The following is a 25,368-nucleotide window of genomic DNA, read 5'->3' as shown; positions in this document are numbered from 1 at the left end:
CTTTACCTTAGTTTGGCTCTTCGGCTGAGGAGCACAGACCAAGGAAGCTGCACCTTAAGCATTTTAACCTGTCTACACAGAGTCTGTGGCCTTCGCCAATGCATCAGCAGGGCACAAGGACTGTCTGTAACGTTCCCTGTGCAGTCTCCTTCCCTCAGGCTTCTGAGAACTGGGTTTCAGCTGGCGGCCTTTGAGCCAGACCCTGTTACTGGCTCACTGGAACTTACTTCTAAGAAGAAAGACACAGAGAGAAGAAATCTAATTTACTTCTTCAAGAGAAGACCAAGGCCCCCAGTCACAGTATTGAACAATTCCAATCCCCAGAAGGCAGTGGCTAGTGGCCAAAGAACAGCTCGGAGACCGGCCGGCGTTTCACAACGACCTCCTCTTGCTCCTCCTCCTCCACCACCTCAGAGAGGGAACAATACGAAGGGAAGCCCCCTCTGGTCTTTGGCTTCCTCCTCGGGCCTGTCGTGGCAGCCAGGAGCTTGTTCAGGGACGAAGGCTTCCTCAAGCCTTTGGTGAGGTCATAGAAAGCCATGTCATCGGATATGACCCCCAGGAACGTGCTGGTGGAGCTCAGGATGGAAGCGGCGATCTTGGTGCTCTTCTTCATGGGCAGGGAGGATCCCCCCGTGATTTCGAGGCTGGGGTCCCCCAGCAAGCGCCTGATGGCAATGGAGGCCCCTTCCCTCAAGCACTGGTGCGGCTTCTTCCCGCTGTAGTCCCTCAGGTCGGTCTTGGCGTGGTAGCTGCGGACCAGCATGCTGATGACGGTCTCCTGGCCGTGCATGGCGGCGAGGTGGAGCGCCGTGTAGCCGCCATGCGATCTGGCGTCCACGTCGACGTGCGTGCCCTCCTTCTGCGCCACCTCGATGATGTTCCTCACCATGTCGCAGTTGCCGTTCTTGGCGGCCCAGTGCAGGGCGGTGAAGCCCGAGATGAAGTCCCGCCGGGCCGCCAGGCTGGCGTCGCCCAGCAGCAGCCCGTGGAGCTGCTGGGACCACTGCCCCTCGGCCGCCATCACCAGCCAGCGGTGCTCGGCCTCCTCCAGCGGCACCGCCGCCGGCTCCTCGCTGGCCCGCAGCGTCTTGGAGACCCGCCGCAGGCTGGGCGAGCGGCACCCGGCCTCGTCCTCCTCCGGCAAGGGCGACAAGGCGGCTCCGGGCTCCTTGGGCTGCTCTGGGGCAGCGGCTGGCGACGGCACGCAGCGCACGGGCAGCATGCAGGGCTTGGGCACCGGCTCCCGACGGCTGCCGGACCCGCCGGCGGGCAGGGGCACCCCGCCACCGCCGCTCCTCTGGAAGATGCCACGGAGCTCGGACACGGCACGGGGCGACGGCTGCTCCTCGGGGGGCGACGGCTGCTCCTCGGGGGGCGATGGCAGCACCTCGGGGGGCGATGGCAGCACCTCGGGGGGTGACGGCTGCTCCTCGGGGGGCGACGGCTGCTCCTCGGGGGGCGACTTCAGTGCCTCGAGGGGCAACGGCTGCTCCTCGAGGGGTGATGGCAGAACGTCGAAGGGCGACTTCAGCGCCTCGGGGGGCAACCACAGTGCCTCGGGGGGCGATGGCTGCTCCTCCAGGGGCGACTGCAGAGCCTCGGGGGGCGATGGCTGCTCCTCGGTGGGCGACCTCAGCTCCTCGGGGGGCAATCGCAGCTCCTCGGGGGGCGACGGCGAGAGCCTCCCCTGAGGCGGGGTCCCGCCGCCGTCCATCGGGACGGCCCCGGGCGGCGGTGGGAGCCGCAGGTGCCTCTTGAGGACGACGAACTTGGCGCCGTCGCGCTCCTTCACCGTGGCCACGGCGTTGACCGAGCGCTTGAAGAGCTCCCGGCGCTCCGCCCGCTCCGCCGCGTCCCCGGCGGCCTCCAGCAGCGGGCGGAAGGCTCCCAGCAGCTCGGCGTTGCGCACCCACCCGCCGCGCTCCCGCAGGAAGCCCAGCACGGCGGCGGGGCTGAGGGCGAGCTCCGCCATCCCGCAGTCGCCACAGGTGGACGGGGCTCCGCCACCGGCCCCCCCAGGCGGAGCGAGGCCGCCCTGTGCTGGGAGGAGGCTGCCCGGTGCCCCTCCGGCTTCAGGCACCTGCGGCCGCTCCCGCTGAGGTGACCGAGCCGCCCCGCCCGCCTTCCTCCTCCTCCTCCTCCTCCTCCTCCTCCTCCTCCTCCTCCTCCTCCTCCTCAGCCCGGCCCCGCTGTCTCCTCCCCGCGGGGCGGCGCTGGGCTGCGGGCACCGCCCGGCTCCGAGGCCCCGGCGACAGGTGAGGGGCCCGGCCCCGAGGCTCCCGGGGGGGATTTTGGGGTTTCTGTGGCCCCGGAGCTCCGGGGTAGGCAGGAGGCAGCCCTCGAGCCTTCCCCGGGTCGGTGGGGACCCCCCTCAGCCCGCTCCGCAGGCAGCGCACACGCTGTGTTGGTTTGTTCCTCTTCCAGCTTTCTAAAATGATCATTTTTGGTTCAGTCCCAGCGAGCTTTGGCTAGCAGTCACCCCGCAGGGGCAGCTCTGTGGTGCCCAAAAACCCTCCCTTGTGCTGCTGGCTCGCCTGCGAGTCCTTTGGGTCAGCGTCTCTGACTGAAAATAAGTCAACATTGTGAAATATGTTCATTTTCTTATGATGCTATTTACCGTATCTATTCTCTGTGTTTATCTTTTATCCATATCGTATCCACACCGTACACGTGTCCACGTGCCAAAACCTTCACAGCATGCCCGTACCTCTGTGTGCATCCGAGGGGAGACACCCTCTCTTTTCATAGAGGGAAGCTGTCTAACTGTGCTGCCGTATCAATTACTTCTGCTAAAGCACTTCTTTTAACATAATTATTGTTCTCAATTCTACAGTTAAAAAACCTCAGACAAATGTCTTTTCCCCAGGGGAAGGAGTAGGACTGAAGCCCTGCTGGAGAGATGACGTTCAGCCTGCAAACTTGTTTTCTCCTCGGCTGAGTGTTGCAATTGAGCTCCCGAAATTGATTCCTGAATGACTGAACGGTTTGTCTAGGAAAACAGCAAGAGCGACTGAGCGCGGAATGAGCAGAGTCGGTGTGGCATGAAGACAGATAAAAGTAACTGCACAAGGATGGTGGAGAAAAACAGAAAGTAGGTTTTTGTTTTCACCGTCCTGGGGCTTGAATAAAATGGAGCATCAGCCGGTGCTAAAGTCTCCATTTTGAAGGCAATTCAAGGTGCGGCGATCTCCACGCAGGGAACCTCTCTCCTTTCCCGTTGGGGCTGACCTCCTTTCTGCCTCTTCGCACCCATTATTGGTGCTGGAAGGGTCCCTTCCTGCAGATTGCTCAGTCTTTGCTTGGCAGCCTTCCTCCTGCTCGCTCCATCTTTGTGCAGGTCTCTGAGAAGCTATTTTATCTCTTGCTAACAAGCTGGCACCGAGCCAGTTCCTCAAAATCATTTTGCTGCTCTAATGTTCTTTCACATAATAGCGTGTAATCTTCATGCTGATTGTAGCAATTCAGTATTTCCATGTGAATCGCACACCTTTTATTACTGCCTTTAGATGTGGCATATACAGTAACCTCGCCCTCTGCCGAGGGAGCTGCTAGTGCGTAGTGTTTTGGAGTATTAGCAATGCTTTCTAGCTTACGGCATCCCACAGTTCTGCCTTGCCTACTGTAGAGAGCTAATCACGAGCAAGCATCCAAAAATTAATTGCTATTCTTTGGTTTCAATGTTGATTTCTTTTCCTTACTAGAATCTGTTGCAGGCATAAGAAAACCTCAGCAGTCCACGATTTCTGCATTGCAAACTTTCAGCCGTACCCTAGGATTATAGCTCATGTCTGCAAATGAGCAAGAGGAGGATGGAAAATAACTCAGAAGAATAGGCTTTTGTGTAAAGCATTTTCTTATGTTACAAATATTTCAGGAGGAGTTGCTCCTGGTGCTTGAGTTGGCTCCAGCACGGCAGGCTCTGTCCTAGGGCTGGCTGCTACGCAGGGGACTGCACGGCCCCGGCAGTATTTCTGTGGGTGCTTGCGGGGAGGTGCTGGGTACTGTGCTTGTGTGGGCAGCCCTGAGGAAGGCGTCAGCTCCCTGCACCCCTGTATCCCTTGGGACCCATGAGGGTGCTGCCAGCTCCCCCTGTTTTATCCCCACCCCAAGAGGTTTCCTGCAGAGAGCCCTTTGTGCCCCAGGAAGCCTCTTGCTGTGGCCGAGGTCCCACCACCTCTCTGTGGCCCAGAGGAGGGCTGTTACTGGGGCTGTTCCCCCCTGCAGGTCCTGGCATTCCACGTGGCCCCAAAATGAGAAGGCACAGCCCCAGGAGGCTATGAAGAGGAAGACGGATGTCTACGAGTGTGCCTCGTGCCGAGCGCGAACTGGTTCCTCTCGTTTAAGCGCCTTGTTGCGAGGAGCTCCTTCTCCAGGTAATTTTCCAGTGACTCATCCAAGCACCTGCCCCGTGCACGCTCTCCTCGTTCTTTGTGGGCAGGCTGTGCCGTGTGGCTGTGCTCCTTTTCACAGTCTCAGTCAGTGGGCGTGAGGTCTCTTTCCCAACTTCCCTCTCTCCATCCTTTTTGGCCAGTGCTGTCCCTTATCTGCCGCTGTCTTTTGGCTGCCCACCTTTCAGGCTGAGTGCCAAGTCCGGGGGATCAGATCCCAGTGAGCTTCTCTTGTTTTACTCAGGGCTGGTCATCCTCTGAGCAGACTGTGCAGCAGAAATTAAGCTTTTTGAATGAATTGTATTAATTTACATAATAAATGAGTTTAGAGCATCATGGGCATTATGCTTATCAGTCATCTGGAATTTCCAGCCTTAAAAAAAACATGAGAAGTTTTACCTTCTTTTCTGTGTCACCAAAAACTTATAAAGCAAATATTTTGTGTGGGGCTATTTACGGAATGCTGTGGGCTGCTTCTTAGGAGATTTCAAGCCAACTGTTACATGTCTTGATATTTCTAATTTACTGGCTGGGACAAAAACAACGTACAGAAACCCACGATTAAATCAATTTACTGCTACTTTTTTTAAACACAAATATTGCAGCTTGCTCATTCTGTGTCATAAGCCTTAGAGAGCTGGCCTCTATTTTGCACTGAGAAGTGTTGCCTTTCCCAGGAATAAATTTCACAAACTTTCAAGCTATTGGCATGACAATGTAGTAAATTGCGCAGAGAGGCTGGGGTGTTTTGGCACCCTGTCAGGGGAGGAAGGTAAAGGTTACATGGCTGCAATTACTCACAGCATGCAAACCTGGGAAATAAAGTGGGAGATCAAGCAAAGCATCCAGTGTTCAGTCCCTGGCGGTGCTCAAGGCCAGGCTGGAGGGGGCTTTGAGCAACCTGGTCTGGTGGGAGGTGGAATTAGATGGGCTTTTAGGGCCCTTCCAACCCAAACCGTGTTTCTGTGATTCAGAGCAAAGTTTTTTTCTATTGACACTTCAAAACTGAACGAGGTGGTATCCCAGGCCCTGCTCCTTCCTGTGTGGCAGGGCTAGAAGGAAAAGGAGGCGCCACACTGGAAACAAAAGAGGAAGAAAAAGGGAATATATGGGGATAGTCTCGGCTGGATGGCGTGCTGCTGCTGTGCAGGCAGGTGGGGCTTAGGTGGTATTGACTGTGGGTGGGATTTGTCCCCCAAGGCAAGCTTATTTTCCTCTGAAATGAAAGCAGAGCTCCCAGGACAAACAGAATGACAAAGCTCACGATTTTTCGGTTTCTTTGTTGATATTTTCATGTGAAACAAAGAGCATGCATTGTGAAGGGAAATAGCTCTTCCTTTGTTCCTTGGCAAAATGCAGCAACCTTCAATATATAAACAATTGAGCAAAAAGTCTGCAAAGGGGTGGAAAGGGGGAGCGGGAAGAGATGATTATTTGCAGATAAAAGGTATTTTCAGACGAATGAGCAAAGTTCAGCTGTAACTCTAAGACCTCAGTAACCACTTCAAAGGCTCTTTCTCAACAGCAGCCGTTCAAATGCAGCCTTCTGTGCATCTCAGGGTTTGTGTTTATGAAATACTGCTTGTTCCATGCAGATGGTGAAAGGACCCATCCCAAACATCCCCTGTTTTTCAGGTGGTGCCTGTGAACTTGATGGGATCCTGACAGGGTAACGCAAACCTGGCATGAGGTGCAGCGTGGTAATACTGCCCTTAGGCATTAGGAAGCAGGGAAAGTTGGGGCCATTTCCAGCCATCTCTGGGGAAATGGACCTACAGCTCCTGTTGACTTTACTTCAGCTGAGAAAGATAGAACTTCTGTAGGAAATCCTTGCAAGTCCCATGCATTGTCAGTACAACCAATGAACGTTTAATGAAGTTCTTGGTGGTTGTGCTGCTAGAAGAGTAACTGTGAAACCGTTTGATTTCTAAAATTACTCAGGAGGATGTAATTCAAAATAGTTACCAAAAAGCTACTTCCTCTGGCCTGCGTTGAGAAATGTGAAAGAGTTTGTTTATCTGCACCACCTGGGTCTGAAGATCAAGGATTTTCCTCAGCCCTGAGGGACGCAGCCATCTTCAGAAGGCCTTGGACTTGCTACAGTATTCGTGTGGCAGGGGGATGATCGGTCACTCAGGGAGGCTGCATGTGAAGTGAAAAGGTCTGAGACAGCACCTATTTAACTCCACTTTCGTTGTTTGTACCCAAGGTCACCACGTGAAGAACAGCAGCTACTGATCTCCCCACCGCCAGAACTGTGCTGCTGCCATGCCAGAGGTCACGCAGCGAGGGGCATCTTCCTTCCCTCTCCCCGGGACAGAGGTGCCAGGGATGCTTTCATGCCTCTCTGGTCCGTTGCATGCCCTGCCTGGGTTCCTCGCTTTGCCTGTAGACAATTCCCAATCTGACCTAAATTCACCGTGCATTTAGCAGGTACAAATATTCCACTGAGTTTAGAACCCTTGCAGGAGCACCCAGCTCCACTGCGATATACTTTTAATTCCTGAGTCATTAGGAACAATTTGCATAACAACGGATGTCCTAGCAGTTAAAGGAGCCACTAAAAACTAAAAATTCTCTTGAGACCGTTTTTATGCACCTGGAGCTTTTGAAATTGTTGGAATAACAAGGTGTTTAAAAATAACTCCAAGCTTTTACACCATGCTTGCCTGTGGCAGAGATCTGCCCTATGCTGGTGGCCTGCTAGCAGACAAAGGCAGGGAGGACTGCAGGTACCAGCACCACAGCTCAACCTGAGAGCCAAGCAGCAGCAGGGCTGTCCCTTGATCTGTTGCAAGGTCTTGGAATTTCCTTTATGCCTTGAATTCTTGCATCTGGTGTTCAGCAGTGCCCTCTTTAGAGAAGTACAGCATTTTCGCAACTTGTCTTTAACTAGAACAAGGGTATGGATTTGTAGAATTGATTTGGATGTATGCATTCTACTCAGGAAGGATAAAAAAAAAAACACACAGTGTTTCTTAACTGCACCAGATTTATCATATCTCAGAAAGCAGATCACTTGGATAACACATCCTCAGAAATGCTTTGAAATTGCTTCAAGGGAGAAAACAGCCTCTTCGTAATCTCTTATTCCTCTAAGCGCTTGCGTTTGGTGACCCTTGCCCTCTCCCTTCAGCTTTGTGCATCTCATTTTCATATCCTGTTTTACTCTTCCAGCATAAGCACACTCCCCTTCGGGGCTGAACAGCACTTCCCAGAGCTCCTGCAGCATGATTTAGGTGGATGCTGAGGAGCCTTGGGAAGATGTAGGGAAATAACATGATCTCGCACACCTGCTGTAACGCCACAACTCAGTGCCTGCTAGGGCAGTGCGGTCTCATTTATTTATATTGTGGTGGGAGCAAGAGACCTTTGGAAAGATTGTAAATAGCTGGTAAGGGAGAAGATGGGAGTTAATATGGAGTGTGGGTCATAGAGTATTATAACGAAGCATAAGTTCTCTTTTAATTTGTTTGCTGAGGTTTGGTTGTCTTTGAATGCTTCTGTCCTGCTTTAGGGCACTGCAGGGACTGTGTTTTTGTGGGTGATGAATGGAAAGGAACTGGGATGTTGGCTATCTGTCCCTTGCCTTATCTTGCCAAAAACGTTGAAATCTGGCAAACCTTTTGAAAATAATTGGTAAAAGGCCTTAAGCAAGGGTGCTCACTGTTCCCTAATAATTGGGGTGCTGCTTGAAGCTCTGACTATATCATAATCAAGTAACGGCTGCGTTTGTAGCCTTTGTGCAGGATGCTGGAACTCCTGCTGCAGGTGAGCTGGGAGCACCTGAATAGACGAGGAGAAATCCTGCAGACAGAGCTGTGCAGGTGAGCTCTGCCTTGTTGGGTCCCAGGGAGGTGGTTACATCCCCTCACCACTGCTTCCCTCAGTGCTGCAGAGCCTCAAATGCCCCCCAGGGCTACGCTCTGGCAAGGGCATGGGGGCTGAGCTGGTGGAAAGGGTGAGGAAAGCCTAGGGCCAAACCAGGAGAGCAGACGGGTGAAGGTCTGGTGTAGTGCCCAGCTGCGTGACGGTGAACGCGTGGCGCCGGTCGGCTGCTCCCTGGTAGGAGCACTGCACCAGAGGGCACCAGAAAGCAAGAAAAACGCTGCTCTGTGCTAACAGCTTGTGCAATACCAATGGCTCCGGGGCTTACAAAGGTGAGGGTGCTGGAGCTGGCTTCGTGCTTCCTGCTGGAAGGAGCGATGAGGGAAGCCTGGCAGCCCTCAGGTTTGACTTCACCTTCCTGTACCCAGCGAAATGGCTACGAGCGCCCAGCCCAGAGCCGAGCTGCTTGCTCCAAGCCCAGAGCTCCCAGCCCAGGACTGAAGCTCGGCCATTGCCCCACTGGGTGACCCCTTTCTGTGGGGCCGTGGCATGGGGGGCACCTGGGGCCTTCTGGGGGGCTTGGGTGTGCCTTGAGCCTGGGCAGTGCACACCTGTGAGTGTAATATTGGTGTGTGTGTGTTACACATCTGTGTGTGTGCCACATCTGTGCGTTACACACCCGTGTGTGTCACATTTGTGTCACCCCTGTGTGTGCCACAGCCGTGCCCACCGCCTCCATCCCTCAGGGCTCCTCCAGCCCCTTCCCCTGGCTGCCCCCCGCTGCCGGGAGCCGCCGATCTCGGCCCCTTCCCCTCACAGGGAAGCTCCGCGGCCCGGCCCCGCTCCCCGCTGTGGAGGCTCGGGGCCCTCGCGGGCCTGCCCCGAGCCCCGTTCCCCGGCCCCGCGGTGCCCGCCGGTGTCCGTGAGGGGGCAGCGGCGGCTCCCCCGGTCCCTCCCCGGTTCCCCCCGGCCCCGTCCCGCCCCGTCCCGCCCCGGCCGGCTGCGGGGCGTGCCCGGCGGTGGCCATATTGGAGCCATTCCGCCGCCAACACCCGCGGCGGACACAGCCCCGGCCATGGCCGCCACCGAGCTGGAGCGCTTCGCGGTGAGCACCGAGGGGCTGGGGGACACCGGGGGGGACCGGGGGAGACCGAGGGGGTCCAGCCCGGCCCTGGCTGCCCTCCGGCAGGGTTTGGGCTCCCCCGGTGCTGCGGCTCCTTGCTGCCGGCCGCTGCCCCTGCTCTGCCCAAGCTGAAGTTTCCAGCTCCAGGCTGGGTGTGCGGGGCTGTAGGCGATGGAGGAACCGCAGAGCATAAAGTTGGGGCTGGGGGATGGAGGTGAGCTCAGCAGCAAAAGGTGGGGACACCACAACTGTCCCTGGGGCAGCCCTGGCTGTGTCCTGTGTAACGCTACTGGGAGCCTGCTGGGCTCTACTGGTGCCTGCTCGGGTTTTCTGGGGTGCTACCAGAGCCTAAATGTTGCCCAGCCTGGGGGAAAATGGGATTGAATCTTGGGTTCGTTGGTGTGGGCACCTCACCGCCTGGTGTGCTTACGTCAATGCTCTGTCACTTTTTTTTTTTTTTTTTAACTAAAAGTTCCCGAAGATGCTTGGCTCCCATCTGAGCACCGAAGGGAAATGGCTGCACTCCAGCGTGAATTCGGTGCCCGGCTCCATTAGGAGAAAATCTGCTTACTTTGTGCAGGGAGCGAGGGTGGGTTCACAGGGATCTGCAGGCTGAGCGCCTCGCTGCTGAGCTCTGCCTTTGGACGATGTTGCAGCTCTGCCCAAAACCTCGGGCCTGGCAGGAGCAGGGAGAGCAGCGTCCTGATCCCATTTGGTGCAGGGCAGAGGGCTGTCCCGGCTGCTCTCTTTCCTTCATCCTCCGTGCACATCTCTGCGCTGCCGCTGCTCCCCCAGCAGACTCGTGGAGGCCTCGGGATGAAGGTGTTCAGAGCTGTTTGTTCTGTAGGGCTTACGGCTTTCGTGGTGTCACTTCATGGCGCTGTGCCTCTGAGCGTAAAGTCTGAATGGGAATGGTCTGCTACTGCCAACAACCGATGATAAATTCATTTATTTTTACCAGCTGTTTGTATCTGCAGTGGGAAATAATGTTGAAAAAGCCCCCGCAGGAGGTTTCTGGTGTGCAATAATTCAGGCTATTCAGATTGGTGAAGCTATTTTAAGTGTCCGGCTGACACTGACATCCTGGAATGTAGTGACCCTTAGGTTTGGATAATGTGTTCTGAAAGCTCCCCAGATGCGTGCTGCCCTTGTACAGTCCTCCAGAATGCCTCTGTCTCCAGCACAATCAAGTTCCCTTGAAGTGCTGCTGTTGGAAATGACCAACAAAAGCAAATGAAAGGAAGCTCGCCTATAGAAAGCTGCCTCAGAGGCAGCAGAATCGCACCAGCGGTGCTCAAGACAGCCTTTGTTTCTGTGAATGTCCTGCTTGTGAGGGAGGTCGGCTCCGGCCCCTGGAGGCTGCAGTTTTCTGCTGGTCTGCCCCGGGGAACGTGACTCACCTTTGCCGTGGTCAGGGCTGGGTGTGCAGGCATCAGTTCTGCATACCCGGGTGTCTTCCTTGCAGCCTCCTCATCACGCTCCGACTCACCAACAGCCCCCTTTAAACAGCAAGTAATGATTTTGTGTAATCTGGGCTGTGGGTGAGAGTTCGGGTCAGTTATGAAACACTTTATGTATCGTCAAGCTCAGACCTTCTCCGTTGCCTCTTCTGAAAAGCACCAAGCTAGCAGAGGCAGGGACAAGCAGCTTGCCTCAGCCTCAACGTTGGGCTGAGGATCAAGGTGATGCCGTACGTTTTGAAGATGTCACAGCTGACTGGTGTGCGGGCTGTGACTTCGTGCGTGGACGAGGGCTCTGTGACCATCAGTGCGCGGCGAGAAGGGCCCGGGATGCGCACACAGCCGTGGGCGAGCTGTGGTCACGGTGCGGGTGCCTTCCTGCCACCCCGAGGTTCCTTCACATTAGCTCTCGGTCGCTGGGCTTTTATTGGCCACCTTACCAAGAGGTGTTAATTCATAGTAGGTCTTGTCAGAAAAACCACTGCTCTGCACAGAGGAGAGATGAATAACGTCTTCCTCACCGGAAAGACAGTGAGATTTGTTCCTTGCAGCAAGCTGCCGGGTGGCTTGGGGACTGTTTGGCAGCTACGTGTGAGCGTTACCTGCTGGAGAAGCTGATCTACGCCCTTGCCTCGTGTCCTGCCCTGACTTTGTGGAGGGAGGGGAAGCTCTGAGCTGCCCAAGTTGTGATAACAGCAGCAGAATTGCATGAAGTTTTCTTGTGAGCTCCTCTTTTCTCTTACTGACTGCAAGGCTTCAACCCCTGCGGTGCGTGAGGGGTCAGCGTTAGGTGAAGGACTGTGCGGAGCGGGCTGAGGACAGCTCTGTGTGCTGTGCCAGGGTGGTTGCCAGAAGCCCTGTGGCTGCTGGCCCTAACCCTAGGCGTACATCTTCCTTTAATCAAGCTCGAGAGGGAAATGCTTCCGTGACTCAGTTCCAGTGGAAACTGGGGTTTGCTCGGATTTGGGCATTCCCCCTCCTTGCTTTTTGCCCAGCCGGTGGCACCGTTTGGAAGTTCCAGAGTTAAGTTTCCTGTGAATGTTTGTTTATTTTCTTCCCCTCGGTTATTTTACCTTTAGCTTTCTGAAGGGTTTTCCCTGGGAAAAATCCAGGTGCTCCCCCATGCAGCGCCGAACAGAAGCGACAGATTTTTTCCCCGAGCTGCTGACGTGCACCAGGAAGCGAGCCCAGCGGGAGCAGCCCTCTCCCTCCGTGCCCTGGCCGGCTCCTCTGCCTGCAGCGTGAGCTTTTTTTTGGGAAGGAGGGATGGGGAAACGGGCTTCCATTGGAGCAGGCGAATTGGTGGTTGCCTCTCCAATCCCTGCAGTCCCTCCCCGGGAGGCTCGCCTGTGCTTTTGCAGGAAGCCAGCCCCGACTGCTGCGACCGCAGGCCCAATTAGCTCAACCACAGCCCGCTGCAGCTGAACGCTTATTCTGGGGCTGTGCGCTGGGAACGAACGTTGCCCAGAAAGAGATTTTTATAGTTTTTCCTTCCCCGCTGTGGCGAATCCAGAGCATCCCTTCCTCTTGCAGAAGAGATGCAACATGTTGTTCTGCGTGGGAGCCGCTCTGAGCCGCTCGTAATCGCAGCGAGCGCCGAGGCAGTGGGTGGAAGGACGTGAGCTGGCAAATGCTGGGGCCGTGCGTGCCCTCTGCGTCGGCAAAACAAACGAAAGCCCGAAAGAATAACTCTTTCAGGAGGCCGGCACGGCGTCAGGACACGGCGTCAGTGCTGTGGTGGCAGCTGTCAGCCAGTCCCCAGCGCCGCTGGAAGGCCACAAGCTGCCTAAATATTATCTTCTGTAGGAGAATGCCAGCGCTGTCGCCAGCTGCGGGGAGGGACGCAGCCCCGTCTCCGAGTGCCCCCGCTGTCCCCGCTGGGCTCGAGGCAGCGCCCGGTGCCCTCGGTGGCTGCCCTGCTCCTCGTGCTCCTCTCCTTCCCGTGCTGCTTTGGCTCGGAGGCTGGGAGGGGAAGGAGTGGCGTGATGCTGCCGTGGCCTCTCCCGGGTTGTGCAAGAAGCGGAGGAATTTGGGAGGCCACGGGAAGAAGTGCAGGGTGGGGGCGTGCTCAGGAGATTAGCTTGGGTTACCAGCACCTGTCCTCAGCACCTTGCAGGCTGCGGATGGGAGAAGCTGCCCTGCTGGTTTCGGGTTAGCCGCAGTCCTCAGACGTGACCCTGTCCTGCCCCGTGCTGACGCCCATCTGCCTCTTCTTCACTTCCCCCACGTCCCTGCGGCTGCAGCGAGCTCCGAGCTTCGTACCTGAAGCTCGGCGCTCAAATATTTTAAGGGATTGTAAAAGCGCCGGAGGGGGACTCAAATATTCAGGGAACGTAAAAGTCCCAGAGCAGCTCAAGGGAGAAAAATGATCCCAAAGCTCAGGGCTGCTGCTCCTCAGTGCTTTCCGTCCAGAGCCTCCCCCTGCTGCAAGCAGCCTTACCCCAGCTCATGGTGTTTGGGTGCCAAAGCAGAGCCAGGAGGGGAGTTGGCACCCCCCGGAGTGGTGTGATGGGGGATTTTGGGGGCACCCCAGGTTCCTCCCTGCTCAGCGCCCTCAGCCTGCGGCTGGCCGGGCCGTGGGGTCGGGGGTTTGGAGGCAGCGCTCTGTTTAGATGTGCGGATTCCTCTGTGAAGCCAAGAAGCGTCCGTCTCCCACACACGAGGAATTCCTGAGATGTCAGACGGCTCGAGAGAGGCTCCCATGGAGCGCGCAGCTCTGGCTCCCTGTGCCTCGCACAGCCCGGGGAGCGCATCGCAGCGGGGAGCATGAGGTGAGAGCGCCCGTGCTGGATCCCTGCAGGGGGTTTTGGGGCTGCTGCCATCCTCCCTGGCTGCTGCCTGAGGTGCTGCCCCGAGCCTGTGCCACCTCCACGTTATGAGTGTGAGGAAACAACTCGGGGAATGTCTCCAGCATCCCTTGGAGGTGAGAAGCCAGTTGGTTCCTGCTGGGGCAGGCTGCGCCATGCAGGAGCGCTCTCCTTCCTTCCCCTGCCTCTGCAGCTCCTGCTGGGGAACGCAGGTTATGCCGTGGTTTCACAGAGACTGAGCAGCCCCTTCAGCCTGCCTTTTCCCACGTGCCTTTTTCAGGTAGAGGTTTTCTTTTCTTTTCCCGTGGCCTCGAGTCTTCAGACTGAAGCTGCTCTGTGCTAACGCACCGGGAAGCTTCCCGGAGGCTGCGTTAATCAGGTACCCAGCAGGCGGCTCGTTAACGTGGTGGCTGTGGTTTAACTCGGAGCTGCATGCCCATGGGATGTAAAACTTCCCCTCCTGCTGTCGTCCAGGCAGTGTCCCAAGGAGACTCGTCCAGGGGCTGGGAGCCCTGCCTGGGAGCTGCCGTGGGGTGGTTGCGTAAGGCAAGCGGGAGGGAAAAAGGAGACAGCGGTGACCCCAACTCTTGGGTTCCCATTAGAAGGTCTCTGTTCCCTTGTCTAAAAATATAAAGAATAGTTTTTTATTTTTTTTGTAATCGGGCAATAAATTCTGGAAACGTATGTGGGAATTAGGCATGTTTACTCTCAGTGGTAACTAAAACAAATCATCGCGGGGGCTGATCGCCAGCACGGCCTGTTCGGCAGCTGGGCTGTTACACGGTGGGGATCCGGCCCCTTGTTAACACCCCCCCAAAACGGCCCCAAACCTTTTCCATGGCACTTCGTAGGGGCAGGTGCTCAATTCCTCTCTCGGCTTCGTCCCACATATGTTTGTATTTCCCCTGGTTGAACCAGGAAGGATTTCTGCTCCTCTTCCTCATGGTCACAAGGAAACGAACACGAGCTGGGAGCGCCGCTGGTGAGCACGGGGAAGTCTCCAGGTGGATACAGGGATGGGATTATTCTTCTGTCAGACCTGGCTGATTGAGGAGTTGCATGAAATCAGGAGCCTGAGCACGCTGTGACTAGATAACGTGGAAAAGCAAGGAGCTGGGGCAGCGTGCTGTGCTCCTGGCTGCCTGATTTGGGGTCCTCTGTGAACAGCCCGGAGGAGAAGCTGCGTTTGTGTGCTGGATGCTGCTTGGCTTTGGGTGGCTCGGGGGGGCTGGAATTCTCAGGCTGCTGGAAAGCTGAACTTTCTCATCCTCTGAGGTCATCGGAGAGGAAATGTCTCTCATTTTTCGTTCCACAGTCTCTGCCTTAACCAACTTTCCTCATTCTCTGAGGCTGTGTTCATGTTTGCAAAGCACCGTGCGCGTAATGCCCGCAAAGCCTCCTTGGCTCCTTCGTGAGCTCTCCTCCAGGGCTTCTGCGACAGGGCAAAATGCAGGTTTAATCCTGCCTTAATTAAGAAAGCCCTCCCAATAAATTAATTACTTCACAGGTGTTTTAGGAAAATGGTTAAAAAACAGGCTATGGGAAGGAAGCAAGTGGAATTTTGCTTTTAGTAGAAAAAACTGGAGGGGAGTCTCAGCCAGGAGCAGTCAGTTTGTTTGCAGGGAATTCCATCGATGTTGCCTTCACAGGTTGTGGCTGTGTCATCTCGGATGCTGTGGTGTAAGGGAGAACGAGGAGCTGTGTGCTGCCTTCACACCCAGCGCTGGAAGTCGGAGCTGGTGTGTTCAGCCCCTGCCAAGTCGTGTGGCTCTGGAGGACTTTGGTTTTGCTTCTGGAAGGCAGGCAGGCTGCTGAGGCTGAGGTGAGGCTGAAGGCAGTGCCTGCAGCGGGGCTGGCTGCTCGCAGGTGCTGGAGGGAGCCCCATTACCTGGCTGCTGCCATCAGGACAAGGTGTGCCTGGAAATCGAGACTCCATCCTGGCACCAGGAGCTTGGATACAGGAAAGGAGTCGAGGAGCTTGCCCGAGGAGTGCTTTCCTCAGGAGGAATTTTGCTTTCTGCTTTGACTTCCTGACTGCCTTGCCGCGGGCAGGTGAGCACAGCGTGGTCAGCACGCTGCCCTTCTCCATGCACAGCGGTGCCTGTGCTGCCCTGAGGCCAGCCCGGGACACACGGGGTATTTGAAACACTGGCACTGCTCCGGGGCTCGTTTTGTTTTCTCCAGGATGCTGAGCACTGCTGCCCTCCCTGCTCTCAGGGCTCCTGCATCTCCCTCGAGAACAGGACCAAAAGCTTGCAAGGAAAACATCGCCTCGGGCAGGGTAACCTTGAGTTAGCCCTGAGGGGAAAACCTCAGCTTTTGGGTCTCCTGCCTCTGTGCTGTTTTATGGGGCACGTCTTGGTGGTGGTTCCATATCTGGGTTCTCCAGTGAGGTTTTCACCCGCCTGGAGTGCAGCTGGGAGCACGAATAAAGGCTCGAGTGTCTGGGAAAATTCCTGGCATTCCGAGCAGAGCGGTTTAAAGGGGGCTGGCGATTGTTTTCGTCAGCGGGAGCTTTTCACTGGGGGACTGCACTGCGGGCTGGGAGCTCCTGGTTGTGAGCATGCAGCAGCTGGAGGGGCCTGCCCGCAGCCCTGTGGGTGTGCTGTGGTGTGCAGGGCGTTGGGAAACAGCAGCACGTGAAGGGCCCTGGGGTTCCCCTGCCACCGACGGAGTGTCAGGCATCAGCGTTATGGCTTAGGACTCTGTAGGGCTGCCACGGTGAGGAAAATTATTGCCCTCCCAGCGAAGGCAGAGCTGCCCACCCATCTGAGGTTGGGCCAGCAGGACGGACTGGAGTGGAAGGTAGCAGAGAAACTCAGCCACAGCCGGCTGCCAATGTCAGACAGGTGGTAAACCAGCATAATAAATCAACATCACCCCCCATCTAAACTTCTCGCCCTGTTTTTCTTCCCCCCATTTCCCCGGCTGGTTACCAAGTGCCCCACAATGAGGGTCTGGAATCCTAAGCACGTGCTTAGGACCAGCTGAGGGCTGTCAGACTGGGGTCAGGTGCTTGCACTCAGCAAATCTGCCCGGGACTGGTGGTGTTGGCGTGCAGAGTTAGTCGAAGAGGTGCCGAGCTCTCTGCTGATGAGCCGAGCTGCAGGTGTGCTCCTTTTTTGCCTTCAGGACCACGGACCAAGCTCACGCTTGCTGCATGTGTAAGGCAGATGGTATTTAAGTGTGAGATCTATTTTGAATGCTGTAGAGAGCACCTGGGGCTGGGCTGGGATCTGCGGAAGGGGCGAGTGACTCGCAGGGTGCTTTGCACTCATCCAGAAACCGGGCCGAGCCCCAGGGAGTGCCTGCTGGCACCGGGACGCGGGGTTTGGCTTCTGACACTGTTTGCCCAGAGGCCTGGAGGCGAGGGCTCGGTGACTCAGTTCACTTGTGGCATGTGGGTACAGCTGGGATTTGGCTAAATCCACACGTTTCACGCGCTGCTCTGCTGCTGCTGCTCCTGGGCTGGGAAGCGAGGAGGTGCGGGGTTATTTTATCCCTCGGGGTGGGAGCCAGGAGTTGTGCTCAGTTCAGGTGTTAGCTGGCAAACCCTGCGGGTTGTAGTTCTCCCTCTTGGTTTTACGGAGCTGTTCGCAAGCTGCTCGCGCAGAGCCTGCTGTGGCAGGGGCGAGGATTTACAACTCCCTCGTGCCAAATTCCTACTTTAAAAAATAAATAGTTTTATCACCACTCGTGATTGTGGTGCTCGCTTACTCTTTGGCTCATAGATCTGCCTTCACCTGCGCCCTTCAGGAGGTCAGAGCCCTGGGGGCTGCTGCAGGCAGCAAACACGAGCGTGTGGTCACCAAAGAACGCTTCTTGTTGAGGTTAATTCAGGACTTATGCTTCTTATTTAAAAAAAAAAAAAAGATTTTGTTTCTTAAACAGCCGATGTCAGCAAGGTTTTTCGTGCCCAAGTCCCAGCCTGCTCGTGCTGCTCCTGGCAGGAGAGCGAGGAGAAGGAGGGCAGCGCATCCACCAGCAGCCAGCGTCTCCAGGAGGACGGCGTGCCGAGCGCGGAGCTGCTGGGCTGTGTGGGCAGCAGGAGAGCCGCTGTTCCCGGGAGCAGTCCTTGAAAAATGTAACAGCGCAGAGCGAAACTGCTGCTAATTCGGAGGTGAAGCAGGAAAACCGTGATCGTGTTGATTTTTGTATTTTTGCAGCGTTGTTGGCACGTTGGTGGCTGCCGCAGGCTGCGCCCCTGCTTGCGTTGCTTGAATCAGTGCCTCTTCCAGGAAGAGCCTGGCTTGTACGGGATCGCTGCGCCAACACCTTGCAGGGACGAGGATTTGGAATCCTGGAAATGGATCTCTCTGGTTTCTCTGCTGCCTCCTCTCGCCTCCCGTGTGGTGAGGGGTGGATGGATTGTGTTTGGGGCATGTGGCTGGTGGCCGGCTGCCCGTGGCTGTGGGTAAAACCCCAGTAGCTCCCATCACGGGATCCCCTGGTGACCGGGAGGCGGTGTTCAGGGCTGCAGGGGCTGTTCCTAGTGGAAAACTGCGCTCAGAGCCATCACGAGCCCTTAATTACCACGCTGCAAAACGACCACGTGGACTTCAGGGAAGCTCGGCTGCCTCTTGGTTGTCTGCAGCCCCAGGATGGGCTCTGCTGCCCGGTCAGAAGTGGGAGAGCGACTGTCCTGGCCGTGAGATGAGGGATCTGGAGCTCTTTGGAGGCTGCAGAGCCCAGTGTGAGCGGGGAGGGCAGGGCTGTGCCTCTGTGTGGCTCCTGCCAGGCTGTGCCACGTATCCCTTGTGCCTGCTTCTGCCCTGGCCTCCTGTGGGCAGGGGAGGTGAGCACACGGCTGGCCTGGCCCTCAGCAAACGGGGAGAAAGCCCTGCTGAAATTCTCAGCTTGTTTCAAAACACACCAAAACAAAATTCACGCTGCTGCCTGACTGCTGCCCTCGTTACGGCAGCGTTCGTGTTCTGGGTTGATTGCAGACGCCGAGCCTTGCAGGCTGGCTGCATCTGCTGGCAGGAATTCAGTTCGGAGCCTGACCTTGATGTTTTTATTAGCAGGTGAGCTGTGTCGGGCTGTCCTGGAGCGGGGCTGGGCGAGCAGGAGCTGCCCGAAGGGGCCGGTGGTCCTGTCCTGGTGCTGCAGGAGGGGGCTGTGGGTGGGCTCTGTGCTGCACCAGGTAGATGCAGCACACAGCTCTGCACAGAACTGCTCCTGTTCCCAGGGCTGCTGCACTCGTGTGCTTCCTGGGTTGGATGGGAAGAACAGACAGAGAGAACCTCTCCCGTTTTCTCTTCCTTACCCCGTTACCCTGCAGTCTCTGCTGCCGTTGTTTGCCCTAGCGCGGTGCCTCCGGAGCCTGAGTGACAGCCGAGCTGCGGGCAGAGCGAATGGGGTTTAGCTTTGGGATCGGCAGCACCTTGGACTCCATCCAGCTTGTCGCTGCCTACAGGAATCAAAGGAAGCCGTGCGTTTCAAGGGCACTGGCAGAAACCCTTCCCCGAGCTCTGGCTCGCTGGTGCGCCCACTTGGCGAGCCCGTGAGCCCCTTGGGGTAAGTGCACCCCTGTCCCACAGCAAGCAGCAACAAAACACTGAAAAGAAGAGGAAAAGACGGCCTGTGCAAATGCATCTGGGCTCTCTCTGAAGCACGACCGAGTTTTTGGTGCCGCCGTGCCTTGCTGGAGCCTGCTTTAGGAGCTGGAGCGGCGCTGCCCGTTGCCTGGAAACCTTCCTGCGAGCCGCAGCACTCAGCGCCAGCAGAGCAGGCATCGTGAGCCTCCTTCCCAAAACGGCATCGCAGGCTCTGTGCTGGGCTCTGCTCCTGTTTGCTGTCTGGAAGGAGAAGCAGCAAGGTGTCGTGGTCCAACTGCCTGATTTGCCCCGGAGCCAGCTGCTCGCCGTGGTGGTGCTCAGCGCAGAGCAGGGAGCTGGGTGCCTTGGCCCAGAGGGGCAGAGCTGGGGGGTTCCTGGGTCTGTGGAGCCCTTCTCAAGTCACTTAGCGTTCGGCTGAGCCCTTGGCCACCTCGAAACCTCAGCTGCCACGCTCTCTGCCACAGGAAGCCTTGAAACGATGGCTGTTTCCGTGTAGTTACGAGCGCATCGATCCTGCCGGCACGGCGCAGGATCCTGCGCGAGGCCGCCTGCAGCTCGGCGGTGGCTGTCCAGGGAGTCCCGAGGGACAGAGCTGGGCTAAAAGCCTCTGCCAGCTGGTAACAAGCAGAGCAGGAAGCCAGAAGGTGTGTGTGTGTCGGGCACAGGAGCTGCTTTGGCTGTTTACAAGTGGTTCTTGTGATTTAAACAGTTTGTGTAACAAAACCGAGAGATAAAGGAGGCTCTGACTGGAGATGAGGTGGAGAGGTTCCTGATTTGTTTGGGAGTCTCGTTGCAGACCCAGGGAGATGCACATGGCTTATTAGGTCACTCCTGCTTTCCTCTTGAATTAATTTAAAGTCTGCCAGCCAGCCAGGGCTCTCCTCGGGATGTGCTCTGCAGCCCCGTGGTCCAAGGCTGGGTTTGGCAGGGACACGGAACAACCTGAGCCAAGCAAAGGACAGATACCTCTTCTGTCCCCATCTTTCCCTGTCTGCGGGTGGTTAAGGTCCTTCTACGGGGTGATTGTGGCTGGGGCATCCCCTGAAACCATCCTGGTGAAGCCCTGGGGACGAGTTTGGTTCCTGGTGACACAGGAGTGAGCAGAGAGCAGCCTGAGCCGCGGTGGCCCAGCAGCCTGGTGGTGCCTGCCCCCATCCCTGCAGCACCGCAGCTGCGTTCTGGCAGCCTTTGCCTTCTGCTCGATGGCTTTCTGCTGTTTGCTTGGGGTTTTTTTGGTTGTTATTTGGGGCTTTTGGAGCAGTGCATTGGAGTGGCGTTGACTGCAGAACCCGTGTGGTTCCCTGGTACCCCTGTGCACCTGGCGGGCCGTCCCTGGCTGGTTTCACTGGGCACTGACTGTGGTTGTTTCTAAGCCAAGCTTCCCGTACAGGTGATCGGCTTCATCCCCTCTGGGGGAGGGAGGAGACAGAAGGAGACACAAAGTGCGTGTGGGGGAGGCAGGAACAGGAACAGCAGAGCAGCAGTGGAAAACGGCGCGGTCACAGATGGCAGAGCCGGAGGGATCCTCGCCCCGCGCCGAGCAAACAGAAGCACGCGGCTTGGGGCAGCAGCGAAGGAAAAAAGGATCAGGGAGTCAGGGGAAAGGCAGAGCTGGTCTGGCTGAATTCTGTGCTGCAGGACTTAAAATAAGAGGCGAGGAGGAGGGGGAGCAGCAGCAATAAGACACAGTGGGGGCATTTCCCTCGTTAACCACCCCCAGCTGCATGGAGCTGGGACTCGTGCTAATATTTACTTTGCTTTGTAGCCCGGTAGCGTGGCTCTTTCTGAGGCAATTCCCCAGTAAGAGCAGTGCTCTCCCCTCTCCTTTCTTGTGTTGGTGGCTGTCAGAGGGTTTGAGATGAAGCACAGCAAAGCACAGGGTGCTGTGGGCAGTGTTGGGGTCTGTGCAGTGCCTCTGGGGTCTGTGCAGTGCCTCTTCCATGGCCTTGGTGCTTCCCCTCGGGTCTCCGTCCCTGCAGCTCTGCTAATCTGTCTTTTTCTCCCTGCCAGAATGAAGAGAAGAGGAACCTTTCCCTGGGGGGCCATGTGGGCTTCGACAGCCTCCCGGATCAGCTGGTCAGCAAGTCCGTCACGCAGGGCTTCAGCTTCAACATCCTCTGCGTGGGTGAGCACAGCCCTGCGGGGACAGGGCTCAGCTGGTGGCCTCGGGAGGCTGGGGCCGTGTTGGAGGAGCCCTGCTGGGACACAGCCTCGGCAGTGACGTAGGGAGAGGCTGGGGAAAGGCTTTAACATCCCCTTTCTGCCTTCAGCGAGGGAAAGGGGCAGGAGGCGTGTGGAGGGGCTGCCAGCGCAGGCACAGAAAGAGGCAGGGGGGTGCAAGGGACGTGGCTGAGCCTTGTGGGTCAGACCAGAATTGCTCCTGGAGGTGGTGAGGGTTGATCTTTGCTGTCGTTGGCAATAGGAAGGGCTAAGGGAAGGCAGCACGTGGTGGTGTTCAGTCAGTGCTGCACAGGTGTCACAGGACAGAGCTGCCTGTGACATGTCTGCAGGACCGTCCTGGACAGCTTGCAGGCACCGAGGCAGATCTCAGCAGCTCTCTGAGTGCTGTGCAGAGCTTGCTTTGAGCTCAAAATGAAGAAAACTTCCACCAGCTGCTCCCTGTTGTTTCTTTATCCAGCTGCCCACCAGAAAGGGCTGCTTCTGTGTGCACACATGCCAGGCTGTGTGCTAGGATCAGCGTGTACATACATCTCTGCCTTTTTTTTTGAATGTGCAGCACGCTTTTTCCCCTGGTGCCCTGACCCACACTGTCCCTAAACTTTATCGTGGACAGGTCCCAGCTTTCACCCTGGCAGCATGGTGGAGGCAGTCCCAGCCCCGCTGGCTGAAGGCAGAGCTTCTCAGAGGGCAGAGTAGGAGCTGCACAGCTGGCTTTGGTGTAGCTGCTGTGTGGAGGGAGGGGGAAAGGGCTACAGCAGGATGGGGTTTAGTCCTTTGATACATCAACTGTACGTGTTGGGCCCCAGGATTAGGGGTGTGGAAGAACTGGGAGCGAGACTGTGGGCAGTCAAACCCAAAGCCTCAATAAAACTCTGCTAGAGCTGTGCTCTCCAGCTTCTGTGGTGCAAAGTCAGCATCGATGGAGGGGAAAAGTTGTGTGTTTGTTTGCTCTCTGGTCTTCAGTGGGGAGATGAGACCGCAGTGCTCCGTGTTGGCTTTGCAGTAAGGCTGGGAGGCCTTCGAGACTGCAGCTGCCTTCGGCCAATTGTTTGGTCACCAGCAGCTTGTTGCAACCATTCCCAGTGTAAATTGGTTCTGCTCTGTAATTAATCCTCCTCGAAGTACCCGGGAGCTGATAACTTCTCCTCCCTAGGCGAGACGGGCATTGGGAAGTCCACGCTGATGAACACTCTTTTCAACACCACGTTCGAGACGGAGGAAGCCAGCCACTACGAGAGCGCCGTTCGCCTGCGGCCGCGCACCTACGACCTGCAGGAGAGCAACGTCCACCTGAAGCTCACCATCGTGGATGCGGTTGGATTCGGGGACCAGATAAATAAAGACGAAAGGCAGGTCTCGTGCCATCTGCTTGGCATTTCTGGGCTCGCCTCTGATGCTCAGGCACGAGCTGTAGCTGTTTGCAGTGCAGCAGGGGAGGTGTCTGTGCTGTGTTAACGCAGCAGCTCCCTGCAGTGCCTCTGGCGCTGGGGACTGGGTGCAGAGCGAGCTGGGAGAGGAGCTAAAGGGACAGGGGAGGTTGCAGGAGGTGTTTCCAGCAGAGAACGATGTCTTCCAGGAGTGGGAGCAGTTGACAAGCTGTCCTCAGCACACGGCTGGGAATTATCTGTACCGGCAAGGCTCGGTGGCTCTGGATCTGTCTTGTTTAATTACACAGACATCTTGTTCAGGCCCCAGGTAGAGGCTTTCTGGGACTCCAGGGTCTCTCCATGGTCATCTGGCATTGCTACAGCCAGATGGCTCAGCCCTGAGACCTGTGCAGAGCCTGATGTGGGGCTGTAGCTGTCTTTTCATGCTCCACTGTCCTTAGACTTTGCAGTGCAGCCTCAGCAACCTTTGGATTATAAGGTCTGTGTGTAAGTGCCACTTCTCTTGTTATAAAGCTAAATTATTGGAGTCTTACAGCCGCTTTAAACAGCATCATGATGTGTCTAGGAGAACTCCTGAAGTCTTCGGGCTGCTTCATTGTGAGCTGCAGTATCTGGGTTGCTAATGGTATGGTTTTAGTTACAGGCCGATTGTTGAGTACATTGATACGCAGTTTGAAAACTATTTGCAAGAAGAGCTGAAAATCCGCCGTTCCCTCTTCAACTACCACGACACGAGGATTCACGTCTGCCTGTACTTCATCACGCCCACCGGGCACTCGCTCAAGTCCTTGGACCTGGTGACGATGAAGAAGCTGGATAGCAAGGTAAGGAGCTGGGGGCTGCGCTGTGCGTTTCTGGAAGTGGGGGGATTTCTGCCAACATGAATTGTCATCTGGAAGGCTCTGCTCGAGTGCTGGACTCTTTCCTGCACATTAAGTAAGCAGTTTTTAGGACTTTGGTATAACTTAGCCTGGTGTTTGCTGAAATCTTTTGTTTTCTCACTGGCTTTCTTGAAAAACAGCAGGTGGAAAAACTGTTTTCTAGCAAGCTGGAGTGTCTGTCACTGGAATAACTTTACCCAGATCAGTTCATTTTTATCAAAGCCATCAACTGCATCTCTAACTCCTCTTTAAAGGAGTATAGCTAAGGATGCATTCCAACTCCTACGGTTGAATTATGGAAACTGCAGAGCCACCTCTGCTGTCCTGACGTTCCCTCAGGGGGAGAGGGGCTGGAAGCAGCCGGGCAGTGAGCTTCCCGAGGCAGTGGCTGTACAGAGGAGATGGGCTGAGGAGAAGCATTGTCTGTGTGTGATGGTGTGTGTGTGTGAGGGGCTGGAAGTGCCAAACGATCTGTTAGGAGATGAGAATATCTTACGGAATTATAAATGCGGAGAGAAACCCTCAAGGTCATCAGTGTCCTGGAAGTGGGTTGTGAGAGGGGCTGGCTGGGGTCGTTCCTTTGTGCATAAATGGTGTCTGGGGGCAGTGGGTTACTTACTGCTGGTATGCCTGCAGCTCACAGGAGCTTTCTGACACAGTTCTGGTTGTCCTAGCTGACTTCCAGGGAGCCGCAGGAAGGCTTCAAAGGTCACTAGTGACAGCAGCATCTCTTCCATCGTAGCAAGAATTTCCTGTCTCTAAGAGCAGCACTCAGCAGCACGGTGGTTCCTCGGATGGCAGGCACCGATCAGCTCACACAGAGGGCAGATGAGGCAGCCGGGACCCTGCAGGAACTGGGGATGCCCTGAATTGTATCTAGGGAACATGCTCTTCTCTGGCTCTTGTCCACGTGCAGCTCTATTGGACTTTCCTGGTGGGAAGAGTTCCCCGTGGCAGGGTCCCTGCTGCTTGCCCTCGCCTCCCGGGGCAGCTGGCCTACTTTTCCTTGGCCCCACTCCAGAGCAGGCACTGGCTTCCCACCCCAGTGGCCTGTTTGTAACCACGGGGCCTGTTACACTGCCTGCTGCAGGAATCCAAAAACTTTCCCTTAATAAACTCTGTCTCTTGGCGTCGTGCCAGCATGACATGTTCCCAGAAATATGTTTGGAAGAAGGTTTTTTTTGCACGATTCCCGTTGGTGCTGGTGGTCCCACAACGCTTCTCTCTTCCTTCCCTGCTGCAGTCCCGGCTTCTCCCACCTCCTGGCTGGCTTTAACGGGGTCCTTGCTTAGTTCCAGAATAAATCCTTTGTGCTTGTGCAGAGGTGGGAACTTTGTGCACACACAAGCTTTTATATTTCTAAATTTCCACTGAAGTCGTTGCCTCTGAAGTCGCTTTGTCCGTTTGCTCCCAATTTCTGGATTTTGTGGTGTGGCCTCACACAAGGATGCACAACAAAACAGAGGTAGAGCCACTGATCTCCTGTGCATGTCAGGGCTTTGGTGCATTTCTCCAGCAGTGTCCTCCCAGGATTTGTGTGCTTCCAGGCACTCCTGGAGGATTGGGGCCTGGCGGCCTGTGCCCTTACCAGTATCCATGACCCATTTGTGCTGGGAGGCCAGCGGGTGTGCAGCTGGGGCACGCTGCCACACCTCTGCCTTGTGTGAGCACTCCCAGACCTGGCTTTCTTCTTGGGGAGCTTTGTGTGGCTGCTGGCCTCTGCCTTACAGCTGGAGAGTGGGGAACACGGA

At 56.2% G+C, this 25,368-nt stretch overlaps 2 protein-coding genes across 2 annotated transcripts in view; one reads left to right on the top strand and one right to left on the bottom strand.

The window, feature by feature from the left end:
• Nucleotides 1-334: 334 nt before the first annotated feature.
• Nucleotides 335-1,975, bottom strand: SOWAHA (sosondowah ankyrin repeat domain family member A; the record flags this gene model as incomplete). The annotated part of the gene is made up of 2 exons (XM_084295390.1): nt 335-1,489; nt 1,724-1,975. The coding sequence occupies 2 exons, from the start codon at nt 1,973-1,975 to the stop codon at nt 335-337; spliced, it is 1,407 nt and encodes a 468-aa protein (XP_084151516.1).
• A 7,289-nt stretch (nt 1,976-9,264) lies between these two features.
• Nucleotides 9,265-25,368, top strand: part of SEPTIN8 (septin 8) — a 28,768-nt gene continuing 12,664 nt past the window's right edge. The window contains exons 1-4 of the mRNA XM_084295275.1: nt 9,265-9,324; nt 21,178-21,292; nt 22,502-22,697; nt 23,374-23,560. Of these exons, the coding sequence (XP_084151401.1) occupies nt 9,295-9,324; nt 21,178-21,292; nt 22,502-22,697; nt 23,374-23,560 (528 nt within the window). The 5' untranslated portion in view covers nt 9,265-9,294. The remainder of the gene's footprint in view (nt 9,325-21,177; nt 21,293-22,501; nt 22,698-23,373; nt 23,561-25,368) is intronic.

Source organism: Netta rufina, assembly GCF_964035555.1.
Source record: "Netta rufina genome assembly, chromosome: 14".
In the NCBI taxonomy this organism is placed as follows: Eukaryota; Metazoa; Chordata; class Aves; order Anseriformes; family Anatidae; genus Netta; species Netta rufina.
The sequence above is the reverse complement of the archived record's forward strand: the minus strand, read 5'-3'. Positions and strand labels throughout refer to the sequence as shown.